The sequence below is a fragment of the Pseudochaenichthys georgianus genome, chromosome 3 (genome assembly GCF_902827115.2).
Source record: "Pseudochaenichthys georgianus chromosome 3, fPseGeo1.2, whole genome shotgun sequence".
NCBI lineage: Eukaryota > Metazoa > Chordata > Actinopteri > Perciformes > Channichthyidae > Pseudochaenichthys > Pseudochaenichthys georgianus.
This window is the reverse complement of record NC_047505.1, coordinates 42,140,670-42,166,431: the sequence shown is the minus strand read 5'-3', so window position 1 is coordinate 42,166,431 and position 25,762 is coordinate 42,140,670. Positions and strand designations below refer to the sequence as shown.

At 41.1% G+C, this 25,762-nt stretch overlaps 3 protein-coding genes across 3 annotated transcripts; 1 reads left to right on the top strand and 2 right to left on the bottom strand.

Moving 5' to 3' along the window:
- Positions 1 to 4,087: 4,087 nt before the first annotated feature.
- rab4a (RAB4a, member RAS oncogene family) lies at positions 4,088 to 9,502 on the top strand. The gene is made up of 8 exons (XM_034105865.2): positions 4,088 to 4,187; positions 6,427 to 6,507; positions 6,719 to 6,833; positions 7,286 to 7,348; positions 7,440 to 7,594; positions 7,755 to 7,850; positions 8,107 to 8,281; positions 8,446 to 9,502. Exons 1-7 carry the CDS (start codon positions 4,172 to 4,174, stop codon positions 8,220 to 8,222), a joined length of 642 nt encoding a protein of 213 aa, XP_033961756.1. The 5' UTR covers positions 4,088 to 4,171; the 3' UTR covers positions 8,223 to 8,281; positions 8,446 to 9,502.
- A 1,531-nt stretch (positions 9,503 to 11,033) lies between these two features.
- ccsapb (centriole, cilia and spindle-associated protein b) lies at positions 11,034 to 15,408 on the bottom strand. The gene is made up of 5 exons (XM_034105107.1): positions 15,324 to 15,408; positions 14,027 to 14,400; positions 13,487 to 13,567; positions 13,041 to 13,258; positions 11,034 to 12,956 (listed from the first exon to the last, which is right to left on the bottom strand). The coding sequence occupies exons 2-5, from the start codon at positions 14,376 to 14,378 to the stop codon at positions 12,774 to 12,776; spliced, it is 834 nt and encodes a 277-aa protein (XP_033960998.1). The 5' UTR covers positions 14,379 to 14,400; positions 15,324 to 15,408; the 3' UTR covers positions 11,034 to 12,773.
- Positions 15,409 to 16,702: 1,294 nt separating this feature from the next.
- acta1b (actin alpha 1, skeletal muscle b) lies at positions 16,703 to 20,740 on the bottom strand. Its single transcript, XM_034075537.2, has 7 exons — positions 20,632 to 20,740; positions 19,622 to 19,758; positions 18,765 to 19,089; positions 18,266 to 18,427; positions 17,600 to 17,791; positions 17,308 to 17,489; positions 16,703 to 17,179 (listed from the first exon to the last, which is right to left on the bottom strand). The coding sequence occupies exons 2-7, from the start codon at positions 19,748 to 19,750 to the stop codon at positions 17,036 to 17,038; spliced, it is 1,134 nt and encodes a 377-aa protein (XP_033931428.1). The 5' UTR covers positions 19,751 to 19,758; positions 20,632 to 20,740; the 3' UTR covers positions 16,703 to 17,035.
- Between the last annotated feature and the right edge of the window lie 5,022 nt (positions 20,741 to 25,762).

Below are 25,762 nucleotides of genomic sequence, written 5' to 3'. Positions count from 1 at the left end.
GAGCAAGTGAGCTAAACAACAGCATCTAAACATAAAACACACGTAAAACAGATGGAAAATAATCAATGAAAAATGAAATAAAAATCACACAAAGCATTTGTTACTAAAAGTAAAACAAAATGAGTTTTAAAAGTTCTGTCTGCTGCCGTCTGGCAGGCGGTACCGCAGCATCCGGACTAACACCGGGGGGGTATACTGCGAAGCAGGATTTTCGCTTAGCCGGCTAAATTCAGGGAAAACTCCGGCTTTCCGGTCATCCGAAGCTGGTTCTCTTTTTAGCAGGCTAGATCTCCATGGTAATATATGCTAAGCAGCTAACCTGGTCGGGACCAGGGGGGTATACTGCGAAGCAGGATTTTCACTTAGCCGGCTAAATTCAGGGAAAACTCCGGCTTTCCGGTCATCCGAAGCTGGTTCTCTTTTTAGCAGGCTAGATCTCCATGGTAATATATGCTAAGCAGCTAACCTGGTCGGGACCAGGGGCCTATATTACGAACCTGGTTCAACCTAACCTGGATATGTTTGAGTTAGCCGGTTGGCCTAATCCAAAACATACGCGCTCTCGCTAAACTGTTCTACGACGCTGGTTATCAAGTGGATCGCTCAAGCCAGCCGTGTCCTATCTAGTTAGGTGCGCGTTCACATGAAAGGGGTGGGATCTGGAGCATTCGACCAATCACAAACATGGAGAAGCGCACTGACAGCGCAGCGTCATACTTCCTGAATGAAAAGTGAACTTTAATACTAGTCAAAAATGAAGAAGTTAAACTTTAAACATCCATGACTTAAACACTTTATCCAGGATAAAAGCCACATAGCTGCACCTGTAAGGTGAATACAGCTGGCAAAAGAAAAAGTGTTTGAATGCGTACATTAACAGGTTTATGATATCACTGCCCCGTCTAAAACACGATCTGACTTTAATTACATTTGTCTCGAGTGTTTCCTCAACTTATGTGTTGCTTAAAATAATACTTCTGCATACAGTATGTGACACTGTGAGTGTTGCACGGCCAGATACGGCTCAGCTGACTCAGATAAGGAGATATATGATACATTATGAAGTGATATGCCGCGGACTGTACTTAATGTTACTCTGATCCGGTTACTTATGTTGTGGCCGATATTTAAGTAAGCTTTCTTAACGCTAATGTTATAATAGTCAGATTGCTCTGAAGATGGAGGTGATATTCTATTCATGTTCACGTTCACACAGTCGGTGATTTTTGCCGGCCGTCTTTCCTGCGACGGCAGTTTTTCTGTATTTCCTTTCTCCTGTAATATGACTTGATCGCTTTAAACTCCGCACACTGAGCTCTGATTGGTCAGCAGGCGGTGCTTTCACTGAGTTGAGCTCTTAGCCTGCAACCTAACCAGGGGGGTATACTACGAAGCAGGATTTTCGCTTAGCCGGCTAAATTCAGGGGAAACTCCGGCTTTCCGGTCCTACGAAGCTGGTTCTCTTTTTAGCAGGCTAGATCTCCATGGTAATATATGCTAAGCAGCTAACCTGGTCGGGACCAGGGGCCTATACTGCGAACCTGGTTCAACCTAACCTGGTTATGTTTGAGTTAGCCGGTTGGCTTAATCCAAAACATACGCGCTCTCGCTAAACTGTCCTACGACGCTGGTTATCAAGTGGATCGCTCAAGCCAGCCGTGTCCTATCTAGTTAGGTGCGAGTTCACATGAAAGGGGTGGTATCTGGAGCATTCGACCAATCACAAACATGGAGTAGCATACTGACAGCGCAGCGTCATACTTCCTGAATGAAAAGTGAACTTTAATACTAGTCAAAAATGAAGAAGTTAAACTTTAAACATCCATGACTTAAACACTTTATCCAGGATAAAAGCCACATAGCTGCACCTGCAAGGTGAATACAGCTGGTAACAGAACAAGTGTTTGAATGCGTACATTAACAGGTTTATGATATCACTGCCCCGTCTAAAACACGATCTGACTTCAATTACATTTGTCTCGAGTGTTTCGTCAACTTAATGTGTTGCTTAAAATAATACTTCTGCATACAGTATGTGACACTGTGAGTGTTGCACGGCCAGATACGGCTCAGCTGACTCAGATAATAAAATATATGATACATTATGAAGTGATATGCCGCGGACTGTACTTAATGTACTCTGATCCGGTTACTTATGTTGTGGCCGATATTTAAGAGCTTTCTTAACGCTAATGTTATAATAGTCAGATTACTCTGAAGATGGGAGGTGATATTCTATTAATGTTCACGTTCACACAGTCGGTGATTTTTGCCGGCCGTCTTTCCTGCGACGGCAGCTTTTCTGTATTTCCTTTCTCCTGTAATATGACTTGATCGCTTTAAACTCCGCACACTGAGCTCTGATTGGTCAGCAGGCAGTGCTTTCACTGAGTTGAGCTCTTAGCCTGCAACCTAACCTGGTCCCGACCAGGTTAGCTGCTTAGCATATATTACCATGGAGATCTAGCCTGCTAAAAAGAGAACCAGCTTCGTAGGACCGGAAAGCCGGAGTTTTCCCTGAATTTAGCCGGCTAAGCGAAAATCCTGCTTCGCAGTATACCCCCCTGGTTAGGTTGCAGGCTAAGAGCTCAATTCAGTGAAAGCACTGCCTGCTGACCAATCAGAGCTCAGTGTGCGGAGTTTAAAGCGATCAAGTCATATTACAGGAGAAAGGAAATACAGAAAAGCTGCCGTCGCAGGAAAGACGGCCGGGAAAAATCACCGACTGTGTGAACGTGAACATTAATAGAATATCACCTCCCACCTTCAGAGCAATCTGACTATTATAACATTAGCGTTAAGAAAGCTTACTTACATATCGGCCACAACGGAAGTAACCGGATCAGAGTACATTAAGTACAGTCCGCGGCCGGCATATCATTTCATAATGTATCATATATCTCCTTATCTGAGTCAGCTGAGCCGTATCTGGCCGTGCAACACTCACTGTGTCACATACTGTATGCAGAAGTATTATTTTAAGCAACACATAAGTTGACGAAACACTCGAGACAAATGTAATTGAAGTCAGATCGTGTTTTAGACGGGGCAGTGATATCATAAACCTGTTAATGTACGCATTCAAACACTTTTTCTTTTGCCAGCTGTATTCACCTTGCAGGTGCAGCTCTGAGGCTTTGATCCTGGATAAAGTGTTTAAGTCATGGATGTTTAAAGTTTAACTTCTTCATTTTTGACTAGTATTAAAGTTAACTTTTCATTCAGGAAGTATGACGCTCTGCTGTCGTGCGCTTCTCCATGTTTGTGATTGGTCGAATGCTCCAGATACCACCCATTTCATGTGAACTCGCACCTAACTCGATAGGACACGGCTGGCTTGAGCGATCCACTTGATAACCAGCGTCGTAGTACAGTTTAGCGAGAGCGCGTATGTTTTGGATTAGGCCAACCGGCTAACTCAAACATATCCAGGTTAGGTTGAACCAGCTTCGTAGCATAGGCCCCGGGACAGTTTCATCCCACAGTCAATAAGACTATTAAACACCTGAACTTGAAACAACATCATAACATTAATCTGGCTGCTACTTAGGAATTATTTATCTAATATATGATTCCAATCACTTGCACTATTTCACTATTTCACTTTTTTACAATGTTTCCTTTTGTATTTACTATTTACTTGCACTATTTTGTTCTGTGTATCTGTGTTATTGTGTTGCACTGTTGGAGGAGCCTGTGAACTAAGATTTTCATCGTCATCATAACTACACTGTAGCTATTCACGTATGACCAATAAAAGCCTTGAACTTTGAAAAGTTCAAAAAGCTGACAGATTGTGCAGCCCTGATCTCCTCAGGTGGTAATCAAATTATACACGAAATATATGATAAAGATATAATTATTTGGCAATTGAATAATTATTTTAGAATATGTTTATACTTTCGAAAACTGGTTTTGAAATAAGGCTGTTTCAAAAACATCAAAACACTATTGGTTAAACAGCAGCACCCTGCGGCGGTCTGAAGTCATCACAAAGCTCTGCCCGGCTTTTATTTTGAAGAAAAAAAACGCTTACGGGAAGTCGGAGGGGAATCGGCTGGAATCCGCGGAAATCATCCACAGGACTATTTTCCTTTACTTAGCTAGCTACCCATCTGTCAACTACTATCTCTCTTTTCCTTCGTGTTGCGATCAACACGCCACACTGGCGATGTCGGAGTCATACGGTAAGGATGCAGTGTTTACTAGTGGCCACTGTGTTAACATCTCACAGAGAGGGGATGAGGCAGGTGTGCCGAGAGATTTGTTCTCATCGTAAACAGATAGCTGACAGGCTAACCGAGGGCTGCTGGCCTTAAAACGTCCTGTCAGCGCAAATAATACCTCAGCGGTTACACAGTAGCTTTTACTCTGCCTGTGCGGAAAAAATTATCCGTTTTGTAAGGTTGAAAATCTCAATAGAAGTTAGCGGAATGGACAGGAAGCTGACACCAGGAGACAGGGCTGAGGATGAAGATCTGCCTGAGCTGTGTGTCCTGCTCAAAACACATAATACAAGGGGGTATAGGAATACATTTTATAACCATTTCATCACCATCTGATATAAGGATGATCAGGATGTTGAAGCATCCTTATTTATGAGAGCTTTTAAGTGTGTAAAGCATAGCTGATTATAATTGTGCATTTTGAAGCTGAATGCCACTGTGCTGTATTCGGTTTCTGTGTATTCTATGGAATTTAAAAGGGCATTAGTGTGTTTTACTTCAGAGTTAGAAAATCAAATAAGGGCTTTTGCACACTATTTTTTATTATCACCCAGAATTAAATGTGGTTATGAAATAATGGTATTGAGCATAGTATTTTACAACTACAAATAACTGGTCTCTCTACAAACTATATAATAGTGACATTGTTTCTACATTGTCACAAACATCAGTCAGGCTTCAGAAAGCAACACAGCACCATCACTGCCACGATGAAAGTGGTGAATGACATTACGAGTATTTTAGATAATAAGCAGAGTTGTGCAGCTCTGTTTATTGACCTTTCCAAAGCGTTTGACACCGTTGATCGTCGCATCTTAAAGCAGAGGCTAACCAGTATTGGCATATCCAGCAATGCAGTGGGGTGGTTTGTGAACTACCTCTCTGAAAGGTCCCAATGTGTTCATTTTGATGGACTGTCTTCTGAGTGGTTAAACATTTCTAATGGTGTACCACTTTTATTCTCCATATATATTAACAGTGTAGGTGATAATGTGGATGAAGCTACTTTACATTTTTATACTGTGATGTATTGTGCAGGTCCCACCATTAAAGAGGCTGTTGTTAAATTACAGGCTGTTTTTAACATTATTCAGACTCAGTTCTCTGAATTAAAGCTTCTTTTAAATGTGGATAAAACCAAGGTAATGCTCTTTTCAAAAGCAAAAAAGACACCAGAGCCTGTTTTAGATATTGTAACTATGCAAGGAACAAAACTTGAAGTTGTTGCCTGTTACAAATACCTTGGTATCTGGCTTGATGATTGTCTCTCTTTTAAACTTCATGTCAATAACCTGCTAAAAAAGCTGAGGGTTAGGCTAGGGTTCTTTTTCAGAAACAAGTCCTGTTTCTCGCTTGAGGCCAGGAAAAGGCTAGTCACTGTGACCTTTTTACCTGTGCTGGACTATGGGGATCTGGTCTATATGAATGCACCTGCCCATTGCCTGGTCAAGTTAGATGCTGCGTATCACAGCACACTGAGATTTGTGACAAACTGTAAAGCATTAACCCATCATCACTGTACCCTGTATGCAAGGGCTGGTTTGCTTTCACTAACTGTACGGAGGCTCAGTCACTGGTACATTTTTATATACAAAGCCATGCTAGGGAAACTTCCATCTTATATCTGCCCCTGATCTCACGGAGAATTGTAAGTGGCTACTGCCTGAGATCGAATGCTGTGGTTTTATTAAATGTGCCAACTGCTAGGACTGTCTTAGGGAAGACAGCTTTTAGATGCGCAGCTCCTCTGTCTTGGAATAGTCTGCAAATTAAATGGAAACTGAACAATCTGGTGCCACTAAATGTTTTTAAAGCTTGGTTGGATGCTAGTCAATCGGAAGCTATTGGTACCCGTTTATGTGGATCATTTTGTAAATGATGCTGGATGATGTCCTTTTGTTGTTCTGTTGATGCTTTTATGTTTCATGTGGAACTACTTGAACAGGTCTCCCTTGGAAAAGAGATCAATGATCTCAATGGGATTTTATCTGTATAAATAAAGGTTTGAAATGAAATGAAAACATATATTTTACATGTCCTTACTGCAATTGATTAATACATAACTGTGTTTAGCTACTGTCAAATAATATTGGCAAATCTCAAGATCTAGTTATGGAAATCATGATCGCTGTGTCTTAAGGGACGAATGTTGTCTTGGGTTGAATGTTAACACCAATATTTCTGTGTTTTCTCTCTTCAGATTTCCTGTTTAAATTCCTGGTGATTGGGAATGCTGGAACCGGCAAGTCCTGTCTGCTGCACCAGTTCATAGAGAAGAGATGTAAGTCAGGAAGATGCAACAACACACTGTTCATTATCTACTGTTAACAGACAGTTGCTCTGACCTCCAGTTTACAGTACTGTAGTGTTGAGTAATCAACCCATATAAACATGAAATGTAGGTTATGTGTTAGGTACACATAATGGTATTCATTGTCTCTTCCAGGGCACCAGTTATCTAAAAATAAACCTTGTTTTATTGTGTTTTCCAGTTAAGGATGAATCCAACCACACAATTGGAGTCGAGTTTGGCTCTAAGATTATTAGTGTGGTCAACAAAATGGTCAAACTGCAGATTTGGGACACTGCAGGACAAGAAAGGTTCAGGTATGGAAACATCCTAATATTACCTTTTCACGTTCAAAGGCATATTTATTTCTCTCACCCTCTATCTCAACACATTTTGTACCCTGTGCATGTCATTCCTATTCCACTCATACTGATATTTACTTGATCACTGTTGAAAGACAGAGGTCACAGAGATAAATGTTTCAGTTAAAATGTTGAGAGGAACAGGTGTAAACATTGACATTTATTCAACAACGTAAGACAACGGTCTCTTATGTCTTAGTTCCACCTTTGCTTTTAATGTTAAGCTAAAATGTTATGCTTGAAAAGGGGAGTGACATAAAAGAAGATAAAGATTAAAAAAAAGTGTAGGAATCACTGGGTCCCCTGAGGCCCTATCATATACCGTATCATCTGACCACCTGCTGATGTAGACTATGAATTTATTTGTGTGTTTGTTTGTTTATTGTTTTTTGGTTTGTGCGGGTCAGGTCCGTGACCAGGAGTTACTACAGAGGAGCAGCAGGAGCTCTGCTAGTCTATGATATCACCAGGTAAAATCCTTGGACACCTTTTCAGATTGCCTTTGTGTAAAGTACCCTTTTTCTTTTTAAAATGTCTCCCTTCTTTCTCTTTAAACTGCAGTCGAGAGACGTACAACGCCCTGACCACGTGGCTGAGCGATGCCAGGATGCTGGCCAGTCAGAACATCGTCATCATCCTCTGTGGAAACAAGAAGGACCTGGATGCAGACAGAGAGGTCACGTTCCTGGAGGCTTCACGCTTCGCTCAGGAGAACGGTAGGCTCAGAACTCTGTGATCAAAGGGGCATGCTTTGACAGATCCTGTCACAAACTCTAATAATAGCCAGGGAACTAGTATCTCTGAAATTGTTACAGTTTGCTTCTGTTCTGTAAAGATGATGCTGCTCAAAGTGATTGTATTGTGTGTGTGTGTCAGAGCTGATGTTTCTGGAGACCAGCGCTCTAACAGGGGAAAACGTCGAAGAGGCCTTTGTCCAGTGTGCTCGGAAAATCCTTAACAAGATAGAGTCAGGTAGGAACTGAGATCCTCACCTTTAGCCCAAACCCCAGACTCTAAATCCCCTCTTATCCCGACACGATCAACAAGGCGGGCTTAGGTATTATCACTCCAGACCCTGAACTGAAGCAGAGTTATAGCCCTAAACAACTTCACTTAATTACTCAAAAATAAGTATTTAAGAAAAATACCATCTTCTAGAGTTGGTGAAGATCCTTACACGAGGAACACTTTTCTCACATCTCTGTCTCTTCCTGTCTCTCATTTCCAGGGGAGCTGGATCCAGAGAGGATGGGGTCAGGAATCCAGTACGGCGACGCTGCGTTACGACAGCTTCGTTCTCCTCGTCGCGCTCAGCCTCAGGGCACCCAGGAGTGTGGCTGCTAGTGCCCAGTAACACACTCAGAAAAGGCCAGTGTGTCTGGACTGTGTGTGCATGAAATTAGGTATTTTCTTTCAGATTTATGATATTTATCCAGAGTTTATTAGCTGGTTGTGGTGACTTGACATTCAGCTCACTGCTCTCAGCGCTGTGTGTTTCTGCTGCACACAGCCGCTCCTCGCCTTCTGCTTACACCTATGTGATAATGTCTCTTGTGTGTGTGATCAGTGTGTTTCAGACGGGTTTTTGAAGACCAGGAGAAGAACAGCCACAGGGGACCCAGGGTTCAGGTTGTTATGCTGGTGATTCATCTCTGCCCTTTGACCTTTTGTTTTGTTGTCATGGCTGCACCTCCCAGCCACATCCCCCTCAGTGGTAACAAGAGACCGCCCCCCATCCAACATACTGCTCTACTATTGGACCAATCTTTTCCCAACTCTCCAATCAGGACCTGAATTACTGACTATCTTTCAATCTGCCCTCACACCTGCTTACCTCCAAATCTAAATTGAAGTTTTCTCCCTTAACACCAATCCCATCGACATTCAATCTGGAGTACTTAAGGGGAAGTTTACATTTTGGGAAGTTTATTTTTTTTAGCATTAGAGTTTAACAAACAAGATATAACGTGATTGAGGACAGTGTGTAGGATTTAAGGGTATTAATGGCATACAAGGAATATAATATTATTTTTAGGTGAAACAACTTTCCAGTACAAACACTTAAACAGCCCCTATGTCTTAAAACTTTTAAAAAAAATCACTGATGGCCAAATCCAGGGTTATTTCCGTGCTGCTGTTCAGTGTTCATACAGAAGAGTTATTTTTATACCAATTCGTATAACCTTTATCATGCGCCACTGAACCACTTTTATATGAATCAGTAGGGCCCTGCCTCAAAAGATGTTACTATTTCTCATAATACATCCATGTTTTACAGTGGCACAGATCCGACAAACCCAACATTGGCTCTAAGGAGGTGTTTTACTTGAAAGTGGCAACTTAAATTGTGTTGCGAGTATGCACCTGAAGGCCTCTGTAGTCTCTTTTACATACTAGTAAAAATCGGGAGGAGTAGAGGTGAACATTTCTCACCACAATATCGCACTAAATCCTACACACTGCTCCTTTTTAAGGGAAGTTCCTTTCTTTGTGCATTCAAGTTAAACAAACAATAAATACCATGTACATTGCTCTGCTTCAGATTGATATTTGATGAATGGACATGAATTATGGATTTCATCATCTAACTGTTGCCAAGAAAACCATTGTAAACTATTCCTTTAACCATGTATATTATATATATATATATATATATATATATATATATATACACACATGGTATATAGCACTGTGTATTTCTATATATATATATATATATATATACACATACATGGTATATAGCACTGTGTATTTATATATTTATATATATTTAAAATCCTTCCCTACCTAATTTCTCTCCCTCCACCCAGCTGCTCTGATTGCCTTCCTGCTCACACTTTTTAAACACTCCACTAACAGTGTACTGTTTCTGCCTGTACATTTTGCACTCCCTGTGTTCCTCCTACACACTCTCTCTCCTGTACAGTGCCCCGGGCGATGCAGCTGCTGAATGACACTTCATCCCCCTGCCTACCTTACCCACTGTTTACACCCCATCTGTCTCTCTGATACCTCCTCACACCTCTTCCCCGACTGCATCTTGTACACTGTACAGTGTTTCTGTATATAGAGACTGACGCATGTTTTCTCCAACAGAATATCAGATTATTTGATTATGAAGAGATATTATATGTATATTAAAGTAGATATCATATCTAGCATCTGTTTAATGCTCCACTGTCTTATTATCATGTAAAGCTACATACACTGGCAACTAGTAAGCAGTATAGCTGGGCAGTACTGTTTGGAGAATATGTTTATTTGTGAATGAGACAAGCTCATGTGAGTTATGTTAAGTACTAACAGTTTTTTATTATCGTTCAAGCTCACACATAAAGAAAAAAATTCTGATCATACATTTAACTTTTATGGCAGATGTATGTAATTTTTAAACGTCATCTTTTGAATTTACTCTGTCACACTCAGAGGTGTTACACACTCCTTTACCCAAAGGTTTGAAATAATGACTGATCTCTCTCTTTTAAAAATGATGCCTGTTTAAATAAATACCTCTCTTACTGCTGCCAGCTGTTAGGAAATACTAACTGAATGCATTTCAAGTTTTAGCAATGGTATAAAACTGCCTGATGTGTGTTTGATTTGTATTTGTCTCCAAAGATTCTTAATGTTAAGTTCAGCCACATTAAACTCAACAAAAGTCTTAATTTGAAGATCTAGATTTAAAAAGGTGTGTTTTGCATTGGTCTGTTCAAGCATTACAACATTTGTTGGTTTTTTCTTTGTATTTGTTTACATTTTTACCCCTTGACAATTATGCATTTCATTTTTTAAATCAATCACTTCAAACTGGAGAAATATTTAGTTAGAGTTCATCTGATTGTGACTTTGGATTTTCCACGTCACGTTGCCGTCTTGTGTGTATCACATTAGGTCCTTTGTTTATTTATGGACGTCTGTTTTTCTTGTGTCATTATTAATATCATGGATTTTTTATTTATTGTGTATAATAAAAACATATGTTTTTAAAATAAAAAAATACAACAAATGAGGAATCGTCCTTGAAAAGCAGTTTTTGTTGGTTTGAACCAATTTTTTGAGAATATTCCATTACATTATTGATATCTTACTTTAAAGGGAGTATGTTTTCTGAATAATAGTGTAACATGGTAGAGATAACGAGACAACACTGAACACTCGTATGGAAAAGTGATTTATTAAAGCTTTGCACCACGTAATTAAGTCTACCTGTAAAACAAATACAGCATGTACACAGTATTTTAAAAGCCTTAAATCTAGGGATCATTACGTTTTACAGTATTTTGGAACTCTGAAATACTGCCATCAGTAGATTATTAAGTATTAAGAAGATCTTTCTTATAAAGTTACCGTAACTAACTATTGGAGAGAAAATCAGTAACTAACTATCTTGTTCCAGTTCCACTGTTTGTGACAGTCAAAGTTCACCACATGTAAAAAACAACTGGTTTATCATAGTATTGCACAACATCTCACATCTTTTCTCTGAACTACATTGCAGTTAAACCTTAAAAGACTGAACATCTACATCATTACAAAAGTAAATAAAGTAATACTGAACTCAGAGTTTCAACAACAAAACATTAAGATAAATGTGTAAATGGATCGAATTTGAAGCACAAACCCCTTTTTGCAGCAAAATGTCCACATTTGAAACTATATTTGTTCAAAGGAGAAAATACTTTTCTCAAGATTGTATGGCACAGATTTTTGTTGAATGGATCAGATCATTTACACAAAATGACTTTTGTACAAGTAAAAATAACGTTTTGCTCTTGTTAACAAACATACAAACATATTTACATATTCTACTTTTGGTCTTAAAGAATAATCTGTTACAGTAATGATAAAATACATTTGGTCTCAAAAATCGATTGTTATGTTTTCAAATGACCTACATTAGCTGTGTGTGTTTTTTATTACATTGCACCACATAGAAACACACTGATCAGTCCCCCAATGGCTTTAAGTGTCACATCTATTTTCTTGCTGCAACAGCACCATGTAGATTCACTACTGTACACTCACATCAATTCAACAGCAAAAAACTGCACATGTTGTTGTCAACCTATTGTTCGTCAACAACATTGTGATATTTAAAAAGCTCGTGAGAAAATGTGCCACATCACAAAACTTTGAGTACAGTGTGATTTACTCTTTATCTAAACCAAGTCAGGGAGGATCAATCCATGAAGTGTAACAACAAATATTAAATCTACAAGAACAATTTCACACCGCTAGGGGATCTATCTCCTAAAACTGAATGGACATATTTGTGTGAGTGAATACAAATACAAAATGCCTATCCACATCCAAATCTGCATACATTTGAGAACACTTCCAGTTATTAAGCCATCTTGCTGTGCTTAGTAAACTTTTGAAATACAAACAGTGTGACTTTGTGTTTGGTTTTGTCTTTATGTTTGAGGTCTCAGAAAAACGTGGCTGAATCTTAGCATACATGCTGTCACACGCCTGCATTACTCCTGTGTGAGAACACTGTATTTTGATATCCCGGTATAACAATCACATTTTATATAGCCTGTGTTTAAAGGGAGTGCACCAAAGTATGTCAAATGCATGTAAGACTTTCTAATCAAAACATCTGTACATGGTAAATACCATGACTCAAACTAATATTAAAAGTCTCTCATACCCTTTGAATGGTTCTTATCGTATAGATTAAAACGGACTATTATACAAAAAACTTGATTGTACACATCTGGGGTGATAAGCCACACAGTGAAGTTACGTCCAGAATGTGATGCGCTCTACTCTACATCCATGGGCGTTTATACTTCAGGGGTGGTAGGCAATAATGGCTTGATTTATGTATGTCTGTCTAGAACCACCCTGACGTCAGTATTTCTGCTGAGAATATGTGTGTGTGTGTGTGTCTTATCGGGAGCGAGCAGAGAAGCAGCGCATGTACTCTGTGAGCCAGGGGTTGAATTCCGGTTGAACCGACTTCACGGTCTTGTCCACATTGGCAGACTTGGCTCTCCAGCGCTCGGTCCCCTGAGCCTGGACCTGACGCTCCACCTTCCGCCTGGTCTTGGCCCGCAGAGCCGACTCATGGATCTACAAAAAAACATCATAATTGTCAGTTCCTGCAATATTACTTGTTTACTTGTAAAACCCCAGAAGGACAGTCAGAAACATTACCTCTGTAGTCGAAGCTGCAGGGCCAACATTGTGTGTTTTTCTGTTCGCCATGTCTGCATCCTTCTCCCCTGAAGCGTACAGAGCGAAGGGATGTCTGCTCTCCTTACTGTCGTCATTGGGCAGCTTGGTTGGTGCTGGTCTGACCCGATGGGAGCGCCATGGTTGCTTTGAGGATTTGATGGGTTTACTCTGCTGTTGTCGAGCTCCTCCAGTGACCCCTGTTTCAAACAGAAAATAAAAAAACAAGATAAAGCAACAGAAAGATCTCTGATAATACTGAATTCAGATGTTCATACATTCAATTCCTCGGGGGAACATCATCAGCAAGAAAATATGCACTGCAGAGATAACGTTGCTGTGAACACTTATGAATCCATCTCAGGACTTGTGCAAGGCACTGAGGAATGCACACTGACTATGGATAGTGGTTTTCTGTTTTGAGTTACCTCCGTTTTGTTCCCTGTGAGTCTGCTGCTCTCTCTCCTCCTCTGGTGCTCCTGTCTCTCTGACACCTTCAGGCTGTGAGTCTGAGAGGAGACAATAACACCAGTACAGTTGTGTAACATGCACAATCCATTTTATTGTACAGTCATTAAAACATATGCATGTTTTGGTTTCATCGAATTACATAACTACAATGTAATGTACAAAACAAATGTAAAACATTTTAATGAATTCAAACATATATATATAACTATATAGGCAAACTCTCAAGAATTACCTGATAATATGTTTTTTTTCTTTAAAATATGGCACATTTTAAGTTATAGGAATATAGAAAAAAGGTTATCAGAGTGAGTTACACCTCTCAGGGCAGGAAGTGCGTCTGATGTTTACTGCTGAATCTGCAAAATGCATTTGGTTTTGCATAATTTTTTTTTTGCGAGACACCTACACTAATGTATTACATTGCTAAAAAATATGTTATTAATATGAATTTGAATATCTGAGTCTGACCATACCCTGATCATTTAGCAGATGTTTACCTTGTTGTGCTGCAGACTCATCCTCCTCTTGAAGAGGCAGCCTGGGCACAGTCCCCGGGACTCTGCTCTGCTGCCCGGGCTGTCTGTCCACCCTCGCCCCGTCACACTCCTCCAGCTCCGCCGCCTCCGGAGCGTCTCCGACCTGGTTCTTCCCGGGAGGAGCAGGACTTCTTGCCCCGGAGTCTGGTTCACTGTCGGGGCCTCCGCTCCAGAACCAGGGCTTGTGAGTTTGCTCCAGCAGCCTGCGGGTCAGCCTGTACTGCAGCATCTCCTCGTAACACCTGCTGTAGCTCTCCCATTTGGGGTCTTTGAATTTCTTCATGTACTCCGAGCGCATCCTCTTGGTCACCATCTTGAACTCAAATACGACAAAGCTACACAACGAAAGGAAAAATATGAAAAGCTAGCATCGTGAAACACTCATGAAACGTTTATGAGATATATAACACATTAAAAAATGTGTTTGAATCGTAAACAAAGCCCTTGTAAAAAATTGGCTGCGTTGTTTTCATACGCAGTTAGTATCACCGCCAGACATTTAAACCATAATGCGGACACTGTATGCACCAATGGCAGAGCAGCTAGAGGCTTGAACCCGCCTACTTCCTCCTCTACCCGGGGCTAATTTGCCTCTTTTAGAAGCTGGGGTGAATACAAGTACAGGTTTCATTAGATTACCAGCTATATAATGTCTTTCGCATGCTATATTGAAGTTTAACTGTTACAATGGGCTGCATTTCGAATTTTATCGTCAGTAACTTTAACAGTTGAAACGTCTTCAACGCGATGACGTAGGTCGCGACTTGTCTTCTGATTGCCTGCTGCGATCTAAACAATATCCCAATTAAATGTTCATTCATAATCACTGCATGAAAACAACCCCGGCTTTACTGGGATACAAACCATACAAACACTAACACGTTATTTCCCAATTGCTTGAAAACGTTTTATTTTCTTTCCGGAGGTTTTAAAATATGCTTGTATAAAATGATAGTCATCTTTGACTGTAGCCTTTCATATCAACACCGTAACAGTGTACAGATGATTAATGCATTGCTTGTTGTTCTATAATAGCTGCTGAAGAGTCAAGACACATGTATGCTTGTTATTTAAAGACGTCTGTTAATCATATGTGAATACGGAGCAAGGATAATCGCCTGTCAGCGCTCGCACATAATAGCCCAACACGTCAAATCTCATTGACAATTCATCGACTCGCTCATCTATAACAGTGCCTGGCTTGACAGCAGAAATGCAGGGCTGTAATAGTCTAAATGTGTACAGTACATATACTTACACTGAGGTCGGATTTCACGGAAGCAAAGCAGAACAGATGGCGTCCATGGTGCTGCTGTAATAGCCTAATAACAGGCTGTCTCTAAGCTCCGCCCGCTTGAGGACGTTTTTAAAAAGCCAAACACACGCGCAACAGGTGGCCCGGGCCGGGGTGACAGGAATAAGGTCGGTGAGGGAGGTTTTCAGCGATTTTATTGGTGATGATTTCTATCAGATAGAGAAGAGGTTAAAAAGGCAAAATTATGCACTGGTATAGTGTTTTATTTTCTACTCTAGGGTAGGCCTACCTGTTTGTTGATGTTGGTAGGCCTACCTATTGTTTAATTTTTCATTTATTTTTCACTTTTCAGTTTGCATATACACCAAAGCAACATTCATTGAAAGTGCCAACCACTTGGCAGTAACCGAATTCTGATTCTGATAAAGAGCATTATTGAGTAACTTGTTCAATTTACTTTACACAAATGGCTTCAAAAAGTACTAAGTAGCCTAAGTCTTGTTTAGGTATATGGGCAACATTGACCTGTAGTCGAGAGGCTAAGAAATTAAAATGCTGTCAAGGAAGAAGCGTGAAGGGTGTCTTATAATAGGCTGGGCTGGTGTCTGAGACGCGTCCAGCACACTCCATTGTGCTTAAAGTCCACACCCACCCAGATAACCTGATGAACTTCTATGCATATAAGGTAGGGCTGCAGGGTCCAGTTTTGTCTAAAGATGGTCTGGGGGCTAGGCCTATGGTCGTGCAGGGCAGGCAGCTCAACGGGACTCTGAGCCGGGTGTCGGATGTCCCACTGATCCGCCTGGTCTAAAGTGGAGCTGCTGCTGCCCAGGCACATTCCTGGCAAGTCAAACTCCGACTGTCGGAGCTTTCAGGTATCGACTTTCCTCTGTCACCCAGCAGCCCCCTGCCAGCAGTGTCTGATGGGAGACAGAGTCTCCCTCCCTCTCACCCTTCCAATTATTCAGGGGGCTGTGCCACACTGTCGACCTCTATGAACTTCCCCTGGTGGCTGATCAGCGAACTGGATCAGCTGCTGCTTTAAGGTGTAGTGGGTGTCATAAGCGTTATCTTGAGTCAATAAAGCCAGGGTATAATTATTTTTGGTGATTTTGGTTAACTCTCCCAATCCCCCCAATTCTTGCTGATATTTGTTGATATTGAATCTTTAAATGATTTTCAGAAGGCATTAATTCCCCCCAAATGGTACCTTTATGATTTAAATCGTCCAGTATTTATTTTTAAGTTTATCTCAAAGCTTCTGTTTTTCAGCTTCACCCACTATTTTCCAGTATTCCCTTTTTTTTGTTTCCCTCAAAGTTTTTGTTTTTGAGCTTCTCCCACTCTCCCCTCTTATAGAAAAACAAGGCCAGGGTCGAAAATACCAAATAATGGACTTTAATAAATTATTAATATGTATATACACTTACATTCACATGTGTTGGTCAACATGTTGTTATATTTTTTTATTAAAGGTTTCTTTGGGTGGATGCATGGTTCAGGGTTGGATTTCCCAGCCTTTCTCCGTGCAACACATACAACAAACAGCTACAAAATATGCACATTTTAAAATAATAAAACAATGCATATAATTGCCAACATGGCAGACAACAAGTCCATTGACAGCAGAGTGTTGAGGTGCCGCAGAGATTGATCCTCCTTTGCTCCAGATATCTTGAGGTGTAAAGGATGGAGAAGCTGCGAAGGTTGAGGATTTAGAAGCACTTCCTGTGGACAATGCTGGGTCCTGCCTCGTCGTATTCCTGCTTGGAGATCCACATCTGCTGGAAGGTGGACAGGGAAGCCAGGATGGAGCCACCGATCCAGACGGAGTACTTCCTCTCGGGAGGGGCAATGATCTAGAGAAGAGGGAGGGAGAGAAAGTGCATCAGTAAAGTGCCAGTGTTTCATAGATTCCTCTCAATGTATGCGTAAACGTATTAAGTTTAGGGATTCATTATAATATGTTTGTTGTTATAATATTTACCTTGATCTTCATGGTGCTGGGGGCCAGGGCAGTGATTTCCTTCTGCATACGGTCAGCAATACCAGGGTACATGGTGGTACCACCGGAAAGCACATTGTTGGCGTACAGATCCTTACGGATATCAATGTCGCACTTCATGATGCTGTTGTAGGCAGTCTCATGAATACCAGCAGACTCCATACCTAGTCAGATGAGAGCGAGAAGTGTTAGGAGGAGGAGGGGTGGATATAGTTTGGCACAGTATATCCAGTGATGTGCGTAATACGAGTAAAAGAAGGATTATCTAACATACCAATGAAGGAAGGCTGGAAGAGGGTCTCAGGGCAACGGAAACGCTCGTTTCCGATGGTGATGACCTGACCGTCGGGAAGCTCGTAGCTCTTCTCCAGAGAGGAGGAGGAGGCAGCGGTGGCCATCTCGTTCTCGAAGTCCAGAGCCACATAGCAAAGCTTCTCCTTGATGTCGCGCACGATCTCACGCTCAGCTGCAGGGAGACAAGTTGATGAGTTTTTGTCCAGAGTGACAAACAGCTGAGATCACAGCTGAACTACGAGAGTTACCGAAAAGTCTGGAGCTGAAAATGATCAATTCCCCTATCACAGCTACATATGATTTTCTCTGTCTATTAATACTTATTTAGAATTCAAAGTAGTGTGCCAATTTTAGCAGCACATTCGGCAGTAACACAATCGGTGTCCACACAATCTGAACTACACAAGTTTTTAATCTTTGTCTTTGTGCAACACTGTGGGTGAATCTTTGTTTAAATTGCTGATCAAGTTTCTGTCAAGTTAAGTTGTTATGTATAGCAAACTGTTCCAAAACAGTATACAAATTAAACCATGATAATCTAGATTCGACTTCTGTCTCTTTGAGCTTGTATAGGAATGGTTTGCTTCTTTTTATTTCTTCCTTTTTCCTTTCTTGTAGGTGTTTTGTTATTGTCTAAGTTGCTCACCGGTGGTCACGAAAGAGTAGCCGCGCTCAGTCAGGATCTTCATCAGGTAGTCGGTAAGATCGCGACCAGCCAGGTCAAGACGCATGATGGCGTGGGGCAGGGCGTAACCCTCATAGACTGGGACGTTGTGGGTGACACCATCACCAGCATCCAGCACAATACCTAAAGAGAGGCAAGCGAGTGTTTTAGTAAAGTATTGAATACTCGGGTGACAATAATCATCCAACAGTTCAGTGTTGTGTGCGTAAAAGTGTGGTTATAAATAATGTGTAAAGAGGATTTACAAACATACACAGAGGGCGTAAGGCATAAGGACAGTCCCAGAAACGCTGGCCGACTCTCTGTAATAGTTGTGCGCAAAATGGGCACAGTGTGGAATAACTCAGTTAGTTGTATGTGTTGCAATTGTAATATTATTTTATCAGTTACATTATATTTTGTTTTGTATTGTGTATGTTTATGGTGTTGAGTAGCAGCTGTTTGTTGGTGTCAGTCTCACCGGTGGTACGACCGGAAGCGTACAGGGACAGCACAGCCTGGATGGCCACATACATGGCTGGGACGTTGAAGGTCTCAAACATGATCTGGGTCATCTTCTCTCTGTTAGCCTTGGGGTTCAGGGGGGCTTCTGTGAGCAGGGTGGGGTGCTCCTCGGGTGCCACTCTCAGCTCATTGTAGAAGGTGTGATGCCAGATCTTCTCCATATCATCCCAGTTAGTGATGATACCGTGCTCGATGGGGTACTTCAGAGTCAGGATACCTCTCTTGCTCTGTGCCTCGTCACCGACGTAGGAGTCCTTCTGACCCATACCGACCATGACACCCTAAGGGGGAGGAGAGGGCAAGATGATGGAAAGGTTACTTCAAATAATACAAACAGAGACATGACCTTCTTATGGCCAGATTAAAGTATTTACTGTGCGATGCAAAAGGCACGTTGGCCATTGCGTAAATGTGCCAAATAACAGCGTGGGTCACAGAGACATAAGACACAGAGCAATTGTTTGACTGTCAGTTCTTCTGTGACTAATTTAGTCTCAATGTGTCAAAGGCCACATTGCTGGTGGTACAGCTGGTGGTATGAGCCACATTTACATGACTCAAGATACATAATGCCACGCTCTTGGCTTCACAGTTGTTAACTGGACAAAAGGGCTAAATTATAACTCAGAAATATGATAATTTCTGGCAAATAGTTGTTATTAAATCCAGATTATTTGCCGAAATAGTGCCTGAAAGAAAGGCTAACTTGTTTTTATTTATTATATTAGTATTAACCGAATTAATTGTACTTTTTACTACGAATTATTTTTACTTATTCTCCTATTATTGTTTGGGATATCCCCGGCTCTTTACCTGGTGACGGGGGCGGCCAACGATGGAGGGGAATACAGCCCTGGGGGCATCATCTCCGGCGAAGCCAGCCTTCACAAGGCCGGAGCCGTTGTCGCACACAAGGGCGGTTGTTTCTTCGTCGTCACACATGTTGGCTGCTGTAAGAGGAGAGGGGGAAAAACAGTTGAGCTCACTCAATCAAATCCACATGGCGATGTTTACTATGTGACAGTAATAAAACAACAAAACGAACTCCTTGGTTCACCCTTTTGTTTCCTGCAAGCTTAGGCTATATGTAATTATAAAGGCTATATTTTTTTACTGGAGAAATATGTTTTACTGGAAAGTAATTGGAATAGACACTAGCATGAACATGATCAGGCCCATGCTTTGCGCTAAATGTGTCAATGGCACACTGACACCAGGCCATTACGCATGGTGCTTACGACTGCAGAAAGCTAGAAAATCACATTAAAGTGATACAGACTACTGTTTTCCTTCAGTCATGCATCTCAATTTGATAAGTATCTCTACGCATCTAGTATCCTCTGTATCTATTATATTCCCAATTTGCTGTAAGGTAAAACGAATCAAATTTGTGCTGAAATTCAGATTAATTTACAAACATTCTCACTGTTTAATTATCACCTGTCCCAGGTAAAATATATTCAGTTAATTTAATTAATATAAAGGCACATTGTGTCTTGCTGCATCAGCACATTTTTGTGTTACACTTATAAAGATGCTGACGTCAATAATTATTTATCTTTTCAATAAATCTATCAATTTCCAGACCTAACAGCTTCTCCTATCCAGCACTGTCTTTCTATGAAAGTTTTCAGCCTTACAACTATTTAAAATTATTTGTTTCCCTTCTCCTTCAGCATCAAGTCTGTCCTACAGTGGAGTTGCCCATGTTCCTGCAGTAATATCTAGTCCTAAGCGTCCTAACTGCTCCAGTAGATGCTCCAGTATTAAGTCCTACTCTTGAGTCCCAACCTTTGGCTTCAGGAGTCCCAGCAGGGTCTTACCTTAGGTGAGTGTCTGAGGCTCGAGTGAAAGGATAACCCAACCAATACTGTTGCTGAACCAGATACAATCTTTCCTTCTAGCTGTCCAGCTTATATACCCAACCTCCACCATTCACAAACCTTAGGACTGGCCCCCTTCCCGGCCCTCTGCCATATTAGGATACTGACAGGCCGTCGGTGAGGCGTGCGAGGGGGGCGCGCCCCGAAGAGGAAAGGAGGGACCTCCATCCATTAGGATTGAGGAGTGGGTCCCGTATTACGCTGCGCGCCCCCGAGAAGGAGAGAGCGCGCGCCATATATGGAACTGTCGCTTTGACCTCCCATCGAGACTCGCGGTCCCACCTCGAGGGCCGTAAAAGGAGCGCCCGGTTCAGTGGGGGTTTTCTCGGGGAGACGCCAGTTGCTACCAACCAGAGTTATAGATTTGCTGCTAGTAGTCCTCATCCAGCCTTAAAATGGGAAAATGCTGCACTCATCTGAACAGATTTAGACCCCAGAGAGAGCCAGGACCCGGCTCCTGACTGACAGCTCGACCAGGAGCCGAGCCGCAGCATCGGAGTGCCAATTATGAGTTAAATTCCCATTATGGTGATCAATACAATATAACACCTAATTACTTAAAGAAAAAACAAAACCTGAGGATGAACAATTGGTCTATAATGAGAAAAAATATTTGCTGATTCACCATTACAATCATATCATTTGAGTAGTAATATTTTAAGTACATTATTTGTATTTGTAATGTATTGCATTAAATGCTGCAGCCTGATAAACTCTGGTTGCATTGCTTTGAGACAATTATGGAGCCATAAACAAAACACATTTGTTTTATTAAAAAATGGTGAGTGTTGTCTCTATTTTATTGTGACATAACATGTTATGATCAAAAGAGAATAATAATGTTTATGATTGTGCACAGAAGAGTTTGCTCATCAAGAGATTGCAAGCTGGAATTCCTATCTTAAATATCTAACACTTGCACAGCCAAAAGAAGAATTTTAACAATGAATTCAAATGTTGTTATTCTGTTGAGCACATGGTCTGATATCCACATCGGCCTAAATCTTATTCAATAAATATGGAGGTTAGCAGGGAAACAGCCAACAGCTGAAACGTTATCTGCAGGGGCTACTCTGCTCTGTCACTGGAGCAGTTAGATTAATTATAACTCTACATGGAGGAAGGGAGCTAGTTCACGTGCGCATGTGTGAATGTTTGGTGTACATGTGAGGAATGGAGTGTGTGTACAGTACATGCATGCACATATATGATTGTGTGTGTTGTGGCATGACACACAGAAGGATTGGAAGAGGAAGTAGAGCTTTTAATAAACTCAAAGAAAAGTGAGGAATGGTGGGAACATGGGGGAGTGAATTTAAAGAAAAAAAGGCCTGATTTGGTAAATTAAATAGGAACAAACAGGAGAGGCAACTCTAATCATAATAATAATAATGACACATAGGTACAACTGGGGACTCCTTGTCACAAGCAGATAATGTTGCCATGAGGTGAGATAAAATGGAAAATAAAATAAAATCAACATCTTTGGAACTTTATGTTCATTAAAAGAGATATTTTTATAGTCTTTTATTCAACAATGTTTGTCATTTAATGTTCCATGTTCTAAAAAGACAATTAAGCAATTAAAAAAATGTGAATGAAAAACTGCCAGTCCTAATTATTGGTACAAACACTGACATGACTTATTTTTATTCTACAAATGTTAACATGGGACCTTCCAAGAACTGGATTCTCTCTATGGCAGCAACAGAAAGCGCCAGTATGAATTGAGAGTGTTTGATCAGACTTGTAAACACAGATTTAAGGAGATAGAAGATAATGATAGGCAAACATATTAAAGTCTTCATGCATTCTCTACCTATTTTATTGGGGCATATATGGTGGGCAGTCATGTACAATTGCCTTAATTGGCCCCGCAAGTTTACCATGAATATTGTTTCTGTGCATGAAGGGGTGTGTACGTACGTATGTGTGTGTTGTGGGAGGGGGTTAGGGAGTGTAGGGGCTGCCGAGCAAGGTAGAGCTACTTTTATGTACTTGTTGTGAGCCATTTCGGCTCCTGGGGCATGCGAAACGCCTAAAATGTAAAGGGGTTGGCAGTTGTCAGGGAGTGAGAGACAGACGGGCATGGTGGGGAGGTGTGGGGGGGGTTCAGAGGGGCCGAGGGGGAGGAGAGTCCTGGGAGTCTCCAGGAAAGTCTACTAGTGGAAGAGGAGGAGATAGAGTGAGGTGAAAGGGCATGAGCACGCAGCAGGTGGCAGAACAAATGAGTTAAGTTTGTCAGAAGATAATCCTGCCAGCTGAACGAGAGACTTTGGACAAGGAGAGGAATTTTTGGTGGTATTTCCTAGACGTATTTTTTTTAATGTATGACTTATAATGGTAGTATTAAGCCAGTGAAATGGGGGCGAGAAGGGAGAAAAGTTGAGAGGGTGAGATAAACTGATTTTCTTGTAGCATGCTCAGACTCTACCTTGATGCCTACTCAGTTAGACTTTCCTTTCAGTCGACCCTGTCTCCCTCAGGAGAGCACAGAGGGTCAGCGTGACAGACCAAGTGTAAGAATAGCACAAGCCTCTCAATCGCTGGGACCAATACACTTGCTGCACACGAGTGTCCTACCTTTTTAAGTGTGTCAGCGTGCTCAACGACAGAGGCTCCTGTGATGGATGTCGAGAACAGACAGGAGGAGGATGGTTGGAGATTAGTTTTCTATCTCAGGTGTTACAGTGAAGACAGTCTGAGGATACTGGTACTGGAGATATTGTTAATGGACAGGTACAAATTGCTCTTGGGATAGTTTTATCAAGTTTGTTTTCAGTCTGGTGTCCATTCCATTCACACTGTTGTTGTTTGAGACAAACTTGCGGAAATGTGTACTAATTATGTGATTTGATCCCATCCAGTTTCAGGACACATTCCTCTTCCTGTTTAGCCTCATCATGTCAGTGATATGCTGCACAAATCAGTAATTGCTGAGTGAGCACTGCTTTCTAATGCTGCTTTCTCCGGCTCCTGATGAGGTAAACAAGAAAGTTGGAACATCTAAAAAACAGGAATCCATTTGAATTAATTTGTGGTAGAAGGCCTTCTGCTTAATGGTGGACAGGAACAACAAGAGGTGGACATTTCTTTCTTTTTAAAGGAAAACTAAATATACCGTTGTGCCTGTGCAGTGCATTTGCATTTAACAAAGTTGTGCGTCTCAGATTGACAGTGATTTCAGCGGGACTGAAGACTCGGCACCAGTAAACCTCTGCATGATCTTCAACAAACCATGCTGCTGTGGCACAGTTGAGCTTCACCAAATTGACTTATACTTTAGAATACTTTTTCTAGTTGTATGTATTATTTTGGGTATCTTAACTTTGGAGAAATAAGGCTTTGAATGTGAGTTTCTTTAAAGGGACAAGCCAACAACAGTCCCTGTAGTTCCTCAAATAGCTCGGGCAGATACAGAGAAAGCGAGTGGAGCTGGCAGCACATGGAGCTGGAACTGGAGACCCTCGCTGGGCCGAGCAGCACCTGGTGGGCTGCAGTCGGAGCACAACTGCTGCCTCTGCTGGAGCCTGTTGGTCCTGTTGTCACTTTAAGAATGAGGAGACATTAGTTGGGGTTTACAGAGAGAGATCACGCGGTCTAAAAGGGTTGTGGAGAAAATAATCTAACCAATAAGGCTAACATTACGTTATTTTTACCGTATACTGTCACCTTAGGGCTTTGGATGGAACCCATGAACAAATCTATAGATACAAGATATTTGTGAGCAGTATTTTACAGCATGGCTTTGCCTCTGCTGCCTGAACTGTTTGGATCTCACAAACAGCATTGCATTTAATTATTCACATTGGTGGATTTGCTGGAGTTACCCCGATCAATCCTAAGTAAAAGATTGCATAAAAAACCAAAGTACAAAGTAAAAGTACTCATAATGCAGAATTGCCCATTTCATACTTGTAATATATATTAACATCATTCATTAAAATTATTGATGCATTACAAGTGTAAGTCTCCCTAATGTTGCAGCTGCTAAGGGTATTAGTAAGGACTATTTTATAGTCTGCAAGGTAGCTTAATACATCATAAATGATGAGTTTGTAAATCCTTTGTAATACTATCGCAACATACAGACAAAAATACCAGTACCATGCTTTTTGAGAGAAATGTGGTGGATTAAAAAAGGACAATATTTGCATATGGATTAAAGTTTAGTAGAAGTACAAGGTAGAAAATTAAAACCTTAGTCTTGAGTAAATATAGTAGGTTACTTTCCACCACTGCTCTGACGTTACCACATAAGGGCAACACACACTCACATGGAAGATAAATCAATAGATTGCATTGTGTATGGTTTAGCAGGTGGAACAATGTGCAGAGTCTATTTGCATGACGAGCTCAGCGTGCTGTCAACACAACCTGACAACAGCTGCACACACATACCTCACATCGGTACCAGGACGTTTTATTTTGGTATGATGGATTGAATGAACATTGATCTCACCAAGCTGAGCAGCAGCAGTGATCTGAGCCAGGCTGCAGCTCATTGGTGGAGCAGCAGCGCCACCTGCTGGACACAGTTAGCTGTGAGACAAAGGCACAGTGTTGAAGGAACATGTCAGTACGGTTAGTTGAAACAACTTAATGGGATATGGAACAAGTCGTACAATGTAATGTACAACGAAGGAGAAATAGTAGTGTTGAACTATGATCCATATCTATCCATCTATCCATCTATCTATCTATCCATCTATCCATCTATCCATCTATCTATCTATCCATCTATCCATCTATCTATCTATCCATCTATCCATCTATCCATCTATGGAGATGGTTGTTATAGTGTCTCCTGTTTCCATAACAAGTGGCTAACTAAGGGAGTGATGATTTCAGTTGATTATATTACTGCTTTTTTAAAGACAATACAAACTATTATATGGGTATAGCCAATCCCCTAGAACATTTTTTATAGAATATAATATTCAATAAATTAAATATACATGTTAAACGCTTTTAAAATGTGCTTTACAACAGTAGTCGTGTATTCAGAATGAGTCTAAACAGATGGATTACAAACAAACACCCACATAAACAACACAGATCTCTCCATTAA

Bases quoted from the DNA above. Each gene is read 5' to 3' on its own strand.
- rab4a (XM_034105865.2), top strand. The intron at 6,508-6,718 runs GTAAGTCAGGAA...TGTGTTTTCCAG, and splicing joins CCAGTTCATAGAGAAGAGAT to TTAAGGATGAATCCAACCAC. The intron at 7,851-8,106 runs GTAGGAACTGAG...TCTCATTTCCAG, and splicing joins CCTTAACAAGATAGAGTCAG to GGGAGCTGGATCCAGAGAGG.
- ccsapb (XM_034105107.1), bottom strand. From the start codon at position 14,378: ATGGTGACCAAGAGGATGCGCTCGGAGTACATGAAGAAATTCAAAGAC. The intron at 13,568-14,026 runs GTAAACATCTGC...GTCTCCTCTCAG, and splicing joins TGAGTCTGCAGCACAACAAG to ACTCACAGCCTGAAGGTGTC. The intron at 13,259-13,486 runs GTAACTCAAAAC...TGTTTGAAACAG, and splicing joins TCACAGGGAACAAAACGGAG to GGGTCACTGGAGGAGCTCGA.
- acta1b (XM_034075537.2), bottom strand. From the start codon at position 19,750: ATGTGTGACGACGAAGAAACAACCGCCCTTGTGTGCGACAACGGCTCC. The intron at 18,428-18,764 runs GTGAGACTGACA...GCCTCTCTTTAG, and splicing joins CGCTTCCGGTCGTACCACCG to GTATTGTGCTGGATGCTGGT. The intron at 17,490-17,599 runs GTATGTTAGATA...TCATCTGACTAG, and splicing joins CTTCCAGCCTTCCTTCATTG to GTATGGAGTCTGCTGGTATT.